Source organism: Neofelis nebulosa, chromosome 2 (genome assembly GCF_028018385.1).
Source record: "Neofelis nebulosa isolate mNeoNeb1 chromosome 2, mNeoNeb1.pri, whole genome shotgun sequence".
NCBI lineage: Eukaryota > Metazoa > Chordata > Mammalia > Carnivora > Felidae > Neofelis > Neofelis nebulosa.
In genome coordinates this window covers 136611753-136620466 of record NC_080783.1, presented here as the reverse complement: position 1 = coordinate 136620466, position 8714 = coordinate 136611753, and the positions used below count along the sequence as shown (strand labels likewise).

The following is an 8714-nucleotide window of genomic DNA, read 5'->3' as shown; positions in this document are numbered from 1 at the left end:
CAATATTGACCAAGAAACAAAATTTGACGGAAAAGGTAAGATGTAATGAGAAATCTATAAAGGAATTTATATATATACACATTCTTCTACCAAATATTTGGCTTGTGTTATAAAGAAATCTCATACCTGCTCTCCTCCGTGACTCCTGTATATATATATGCATAAACTGAAGGCCAAATAATTCCCGTTCCTCTTCTTCATCTATGCTTTCACTAGGAGGAAGTGTTACTTCCAATTTCAGTGGGTTGTCTCTGAAGTTGACAAACCTAGCAGTTCACCAAAAAACAGCATTTTTATAGGTGCCATAGAAGTGAACATTTATTTCCCTAGCGAAAGATCAAATAATATGGTAAATTTAAAAAAAAAAAAAAAAACGGTTTCAATAACCAGACATCATGGTGAGATGTGATAAATCCTAAGAATCTTTTAAGTTTCTTTTCTAGAAGGAAGAAACCCTAGCTTTAGACAACTTATTTTCAAAGCTTATAGAAGCAACTGTTAGTTCCTACCATATATTTAATGTGGAACAGTTCAACTTCCCAGAGCAATTCCAGGACATCTCAAACATACAATTAATGCTATGAAATTAAAGTTTGTGTGTGTGTATGTATGTGTGTGTGTGTGTATATATATATATATATTTTTTTTTTGACGTTTATTTATTTTTGAGAGATAGAGCATGAGCAGGGAAGGGGCAGGGGCAGAGAGAGGGAGACACAAAATCCAAAGCAGGCTCCACACTCAGCTGTTAGCACAGAGCCTGACTCAGGGCTCGAATTCACAAACTGTGAAATCATGACCTGAGCAGAAGTTGGACACTCAACTGACTGAGCCACCCAGGCGCCCCTTAGTTTCTGTATATTTTACAGACTTACTTGTGTCTTATTTATCATTGTATCTTCACCATCAATTACATGACCCAGTAGCTGCTGAATTGATGAATGAATGAATGAATAAATGAATGTATGAATGACTTTGTTTTGGAAATTGTAGGATTTGATGTGAATTCGCATGTCTTACATTCTCTGTTAGGAAATTAAATTTTGGAAGTAAGACACTTGAGGGAGTTCTGAGAGTAATTAACTTACATATTTACTCTATAACATGGTTACCTGTGTCCATGGTAGTCTTTTAGAAGGAAAATAAGCACTATTTTTATACCTTTTGCTTTTATTTGTAGATGAGGTTTGTTAGCAGTTACAAAGCGATTTTCATTAAAATGTCACCAACAGAGGGTATTCCTTAAAGCTGATAATGCCAGTTTGACTTTTGTTTCAAGGATTCTTTCTTGAATAATTTTAACCAGTGTTATATGAATCCTACTTATGTGATTATAGAATTTCAAAGTTGGAAAAGATTTTTAAGTATATTCATTCATATGAATGAGAACTCAAATCTATTCATAAAATTGCTCTATATTACTTTGTTCTGCAACCAGAAAGGAACATGTCACTTTTGGGTCTACAACTTTTACCTCAGATTGGTCATCTCTTCCATGCACACTGGAATATCTTGCAGTTTATTGTTGCTGAGAACAAGAGTACCCAGGTTTTTCATATTGCTGATTGTTTCTGGCAAGCATGTTATTTCATTCCGTTGCAGCCATAATGTATGTAGAGTTTGCATTCTGATGAATTAAAAGAGGTTTCTGTGATTAATCCATACATAATATGAAAACTCTGATTCTTAACCTAAAATCAAAGAAAGGTAATCTTTTATAACATCTCCTTTAACCAGTATATCAGTTAACTGGTTTCACATTACCTGATTAGGGAAACTGCATCAGAGTCAATCCCTACCTACACTACAGTTCTCAGCATGTGGTGGTAGAAGAGAAACCAATGTATTTTAGTGAATTCTTCACTATTTGCATAGGATTTCTTAAAGAACTGCTGTAAATGTTATCTAATCTGAATTAGAGTGTTAGGAGAAAAATCAGAAATTATTAATATGCCCAGTTAGGGCAAGACAAGTATGCATAACAGACTCTGGGCCAGGCTGCCTACATTCAAAACCTAGACTGCACACTTACACTGTGATCTTGAGCAATTTAACATCTCCACATGAGTTTCCTCACACATTTGTAAAGTGCACAGAGTGCCTGGCATGCACTAAATAATGTTATTGTTTGCCATATTCATGTCAATATGGTCACGTCAGATAGCCAGTTTTTCTCTCCCCAAACCCTTAGGCTTATTTAAGTAAATGAAAATATTTGGTTAAAAAGTAGCATATTAGTACTACATGGATCTATTGTGATTGATTAGGTAGGGTCCCCTTTGTTTTGTCTATTATTTCTTATTTATTACGGATGGCTTCAACACATCCAATAGCATAGAAAATTATTTATTTTACCTTTCTATAGTATCAGGAAGTTGTTCAAGTCTGTTGCTTCCCATGTCGAGCCACTCAAGAGCAGGCATGTTCAACACAGCAGGAGGGATTGTAGTAAAGTGATTCATACTCAAATCAAGGTGAGTAAGCTTTAACAAATTGCTAAGCTGAAGAGGAAAGCAAAATTTTTCAAAGTGAATGTCCACAACGTAATGTACTAGAACACTCACATTGCTAAAGGAGATACTTCACATCAAGGAACGTTCAGATTACACTTGGGCTTTATTTAGTCCTAGTAGTCCACAATAAAATAAATTAATTTTGAAATAAAAATAAAGCTAAAAAACCTCCAGATAAATTAAAAACTTGTATAGAAAGTTCATCTATTCCAAGAAAACTTATCTTCCAAATACCCAAGTTCCAGGGTTTGCAGAACCTGCTTGTGTTTTCCTTTCATCCTGTATCTGAGATTTGTATGGGAAAACCCAAACTTCAAAATATTATCTTTATTGAGCCTTCTTTTTTGCACCTGATGCTTTACATGCGTTATCTCAATCACAGGATTTGCCGTTTGGTAATTCTATTTTTTAAATGAAAAACATCAATAAAAATGTATTAAGAATAACATATCAAACACCAGCATGCTCAGCTTAAGAAAGAAAATATAGAGGTGCCTGGGTGGCTCAGTCAGTTAAGCGACTGACTCTTGATTTCAGCTCAGGTCATGATCCTGCTGGTTCATGAGATTGAGCCTAACATCAGGCTCCATGCTGTTGGCACGGAGCTTGCTCAGGATTCTCTCTCATCTTTGCCCCTCCCCCTGCACATGCACGCTCTCTCTCTCAAACTTAAAAATATATATATACTGATATGACTGCCTCCTATGTACTCCTCCCTTCTTCCTTTCCAGAGGGAACCCCTCTCCTGAATTTGGTATTTAATATTCCTGCATATGTTTTTTTGTTTTTATTACTATACACAAATATGTTTTCTATATATTTCTCTATAATTACTATTATATATGTTTTCACAAAGTTTAATATTTTTATTTGAAGATTTTGATAGTGTACTTCTCTTTAACTTGCCTTTTTCTCTCAACATCAGTATCTCAATGTATTCATGATGCTTATAGCATTAGTTTATTTATCAGCTTTATAAGATGAATATCATATTTCTATTTTATGGACAAAATGGGTGAGAGAGGCCATGCAACTGGAAATGATGGGTGATGTGCACTCAAGTTTTCATGGACCTAAGGCCACAAACCTCTTGCCATATAACACTGTAGTGAAAGTTTCAAAATGTGAGTAAAAATTTAGTTAACTTTTCCAAAAAACTTTCCATTTATCTAGGCAAGTTCTGTTTTATTTTTATCTCTGGGAATGTTGAGATTCTTTCCACAATTTTAACACCAAAAAAACCCCACCAAAACACCAAAACAAAATGAAACACATACACACCCAGTGTTTTGGGGTAATGCAAAAAAAGCAGGAAGTTTTCATTTAGGAGGTGATGTTTCTCTGGCTTTAGGATTCAAGCCATGGACAAAACACTTTTTCAAAATCACACCTTTAAAATTTTTCAAACGGTTTAGAATGGAGTATAAAAAGATTGTTTTTACACTGGCATAAATATGTTTTGTGTGTATACATGTATGCAGTGTAATGGCTGAGAGAGAAGTCTCCTGTTGCTGATTTCTCAGTGGTACTAGAACCCTTTGATTGTATCATATTAAAAATGTTATTATCATCTGACAGTCTCTATTTTGCATATGTGAACATTGAGACCTAGTTATATAAAGTGGTGTGTTTGAGGCTACACAGCTACTTAGAGGCCATACTTGGAAATAATCCCAGGCTCAAATCTTACTTTAGTATTAGTTCCAATAAAACCTATTTCTTATGTGAAAAAATTAAGGTAAACACAAGTTAACAGTCATGTCCAAATTCATACAGCATTTTAAATGATTGAACCAATCCCAGAAAGAAAATCACAAGAGTTAGAAATAAAATATTTATTGGCCCTCTTGTGAGTATAAATTGCCCCTGTGATCATCATTTTTATCATAAGCAAGTGCATACATTTCATTAACTTGAACTGTTGTAAGATGAAGTAGATAAAATGTAGAAATTATGTTTTACTTGCCAGAGTGATAATTATTGGTGACATATTTACTGCTCTGGGGAAAAGTGATATTCTCACCAAAAATAGTGAGTGGAGAATGGAAAAAGGGAATAGTCTTTCTACTTTGAGTTTTATTATTTTCCTTAACTTTATTTTGCAAAGTTAGAACACCTTGGAAATTTCTTTGCTGATTGTAAGATCATTAAATATGTTTGAAGTATGTTTGAAAACGTCTATATCTCTATGACCAGTTTGGCTTTACTAATAACAAGGTTATCATACCAAAGCAAAGTCTGAAGGCTTTCCAAACCCATTGCCTTGCTTTTACTTGGTAGAGCCAAAGAAGCTAGCAAAGAAACACTTCCTAAACTGAAGAATTCATTTCTTACCACTTCAGCTGTATCTCAAAAAAGGAACACTGTATAAACACCAACTAGTAAACAAAAGAGCTTTTCCATCACCACATTGTGCTTTATAATAACCATTTATTCATCCAATAAGCATTTACTAAGTAACAACTACAAGCTAGGCTGGGCCTTCAATAGGAAATAGAAATAAAAAAGACTCTTTGCTCTGGCCTTTTAGGAGATCACAAATGATGTCAGTACTGTGACAATATTTATGCTAAATAGATACTTCTCTCGGGGCGCCTGGGTGGCTCAGTCGGTTGGGCGTCCGACTTCGGCTCAGGTCACGATCTCACGGTCCGTGAGTTCGAGCCCCGCGTCGGGCTCTGGGCTGATGGCTCAGAGCCTGGAGCCTGCTTCCGATTCTGTGTCTCCCTCTCTCTCTGCCCCTCCCCTGTTCATGCTCTGTCTCTCTCTGTCCCAAAAATAAATAAACGTTAAAAAAATTAAAAAAAAAACTAAATAGATACTTCTCTAAAAATGTTATAACAGGAAATGATTACCACTAAATATTTTCTGAAATAAAATGTATAGCATTTCTTCATTAGTGTTATTTTTAATGATCACACAATTAAGAAGTAAACCAGTAGTAGACAGAGAATAAAATCATAGGCATTTATATCTTTCTGACCTCTTGTGGAAGATCACATATATCTCTGTTTACAGCAAGTTCTAGTTTCTCCAAGCTCACACAATGACTTAGTTCCCTGGGGACAGTCTTGATTTTGTTGTAACTAAGAATCAGCTCCTGAAGTTTAGTGAGCAGTCCTACAAAAAATAATACACAATAGAGAGCAGATAGATATAAAACAATGTTTCCAGTTATGAAGTATTATAGCATAACTTACTTGTCAGTTTCCTATTGGCAAATTCACACTTCTTTTCCCAGTATGTGTCCTGCCTCTTCTAAAGATGAGGAGCAGGTTTATCAGTGCTATAAGCAAAAAATATATGTATTTTTTTTTTCATTTTGCTTTATCTACACTATATCCTGGTCAATTTTCCATTTGGGGATTGTTTTTTTCTCATCTAAGGAATCTTTCTAATTTTCTCTCTTGCCTTCAACCTATTCTCTTCTAGGAGGATTAGCTGAACAAGAAATATCATTTCCAGAATTTATACAATAATATTTCCAAAGAGACTTTTCTTGCATTGAATTCTCATCTTAAATCACCTCAGTAAATCCTAGATGCTTGGATCCCCTGGAACCTTCAATTTAGATGTTTATAATTTCCTCAAGGTTCAGGGCTATGTAAAGATGAGGTCTTTACTCCATGTATCAAAAAAAAAAAAATTCTCAGTTAAAAACAGAAATTAAAGCAATCTTCCTTACCAATTCCTCGAGGTATCTCTGAAATTGTGTTTCGAGATAAATCTAATACAATGAGGTTCTGAAATCTTCCAATGAATTCAGGAATTTTCAACAAACCAGTTCTATGAAGTTGCCATTCCTGTAGCTGACTCAGTTTCAGTAGAGAAGAAGGGAGGGTCTAAACTCAAGTAAAAGAAATGACAGAATTACTATATTACTTAAATTATTTTAGTATCATGTCACACTGGAGTATAATTGTAGAGAGATTGATTTGTAAAAGAACTTTTCCTTACAAATTTTCCTAAATGGTTATATTTCCAAGTGCTTTGTGTTACTTCTAAGTTTTAAGACCTTTACTTTGGGAGTGGGGGTGCTAAACCTTGGAGCTCCAATCAGAATAAACAAAAAGAATGTATTTTGGCCAATAGCATACACTACACACATAGAGCTATGCTCTAAAGATGTTGTTGTATTAGGCTTTTTTAAGAGTACACATATGCAGTTGAAATGAGAATATGATGGTTAGTTGAAATCACAGAGAAACCAAAAAATCATTTTAATCAATAATTCAAACTTCTCTTCCCCTTCTTTTTTAAAAAAATTTTTCATATTTATTTTTGAGAGAGAGAAAGAGAGTGAGCAGGGGAGGGGCAGAGAGAGAGGGAGACACAGAATCCCAAGCAGGCTCCAGGCCCCAAGCTGTCAGCTTGTCGTGGCTCAAATCCACAAACTGCGAGATCATGACCTGAGCCCAAGATGGACACCCAACTGACTGAGCCACCCAGGCGCCCCTCTTCCCCTTCTGTTTTGAAATATTTTATAAAAGGTTTTTACAGATTTTTTTTAATTTAAAGATTTTAAGAGTTTCAACTATTCTGAACTCTTTGCCTTTTCTCTTTCAACCTAAAGTAGCCAAAAGGGAAAATAAAGGACCTACCCCCTTAGCTAATCATACCTATATGTATGAACATAAACACTGGCCCAAGGGATAGAGGCCCTTACAAAAATTAGAGTGTGCCTAATGTAATTAAGCAAGTGTGTGTGTGTGTGTGTGTGTGTGTGTGTGTGTGTGTGTGTTTGAGAGAATATGAACTGGGTGGTAGACCTCAAAAAAAAATGAATATTCTATTCCATTTTGTGGAGTTTTAACTGAGCATTTATTTTGGAAAAGCTGTATGATTTTTGTTAGGCAAATGGTCATCTTTTTATGGAAAATGAGAAATTGCTTATTAGTAGGATTAGTAGGAGAAAAATTGCAAATGACCTAAATTTAAACAGAGTTTCAGCAAATTGAATTTTTACCAAAAAAAAAAGTGAAGTTATATTTCTTTTCAGTTGTTCATGTTGCCCCAATTCATTTGGTGTATTATTAAAATGAGAATTTCTGACTATTCCAGACTTAATCACACAGTCTCAGAATCATTTTCTCAACTCTCCCATAAAATGCAAAATATAGAAAATCAAATAGTACTTGTATGAAGCTAACCTTCCATTCCTCTTTTTCTATCTTCAAAATGACTCTTCCATCTTCTTTGATGACCTTTTCCCTTAGTTTGGTTAAGCTTACTCGTTCTTCCCAGATTCGCACTAGCCTAAGAGACCAGAAAACATTTTAGTTGACCCGTAATGACACAGGTAGCATTCACTTTTATGTAAAAAGTGACCCATCAAAAACAACCACTTGACTAGTAGTATCTGGAAATCGAAAAAGAATTCGTTTTGCAAGAATTATAAATATGATTAGTTTCATAAATGCCCTATATTTAAGTTTTTGAAAAGTGTCACAATGCTCCATAGATTTTTTTTTTTAAATAACAGCTTTATTGAGCTATAATTCACATACCATAAAATCAATCCTTTTAAAGTATGCAATTCAATGGTTTTGGATATATTCACAGAGTTGCTCACCAACACCGCTCTCTGATCCAAAACATTTTCATCACTCAAAAAACTCTATACCCAAGGCTAACTGGTGCAGCCACTCTGGAAAACAGTATGGAGGTTCCTCAAAAAATTAAAAAAAGAACTATCCCATGATCCAGCAATTGTACTACTAAGTATTTACTCAAATAATGCAAAAATACTAACTCAAAAGGTAGCATTATGTACTATAGCCAAATTTTGGAAACAGCCCAATTGTTCATCAACTGATGAATGGATAAAGAAGGAAATATTACTCAGCCACAAAAAAAGAGTGAAATCTTGCCATTTGCAATGATATGGATGGAGGTAGAGAATATGCTAATATGCTAATGAGAAAGAAACACCACATGATTTCAGTGATGTGGAATTTAAGAAATAACTGAGCAAAGGCTCCTGGGTGGTTCAGTGGGTTAGGTGTGAGATTGAGCCCCATGTCAGTGGGAATCTCTTTCTCTACCTCCCTCTCTCTGCCCCTCCCTGCTCATGCTCTCTCCCTCTCAAAATAAATTTTTAAAAAAAGAGAGGGAGAGAGAGACTGCTAAAACACTTTTAAAAAAAGAAATGAACAAAGGGGGGTGGGAAGAGGCAAACCAAGAAACAGAGTTTTTAATTAT

General features: G+C 34.9%; 1 protein-coding gene across 2 annotated transcripts in view; it reads right to left on the bottom strand.

Moving 5' to 3' along the window:
• Positions 1-8714, bottom strand: part of LRRC39 (leucine rich repeat containing 39) — a 32277-nt gene that overhangs the window by 3054 nt on the left and 20509 nt on the right. For both annotated transcript variants that reach the window (XM_058716443.1, XM_058716442.1), the window contains exons 3-8: positions 7664-7769; positions 6199-6355; positions 5497-5633; positions 2356-2501; positions 1475-1627; positions 127-266 (exon numbers count right to left, since the gene is read on the bottom strand). In XM_058716443.1, coding sequence (XP_058572426.1) covers positions 127-266; positions 1475-1627; positions 2356-2501; positions 5497-5633; positions 6199-6355; positions 7664-7769 — 839 coding nt within the window. The remainder of the gene's footprint in view (positions 1-126; positions 267-1474; positions 1628-2355; positions 2502-5496; positions 5634-6198; positions 6356-7663; positions 7770-8714) is intronic.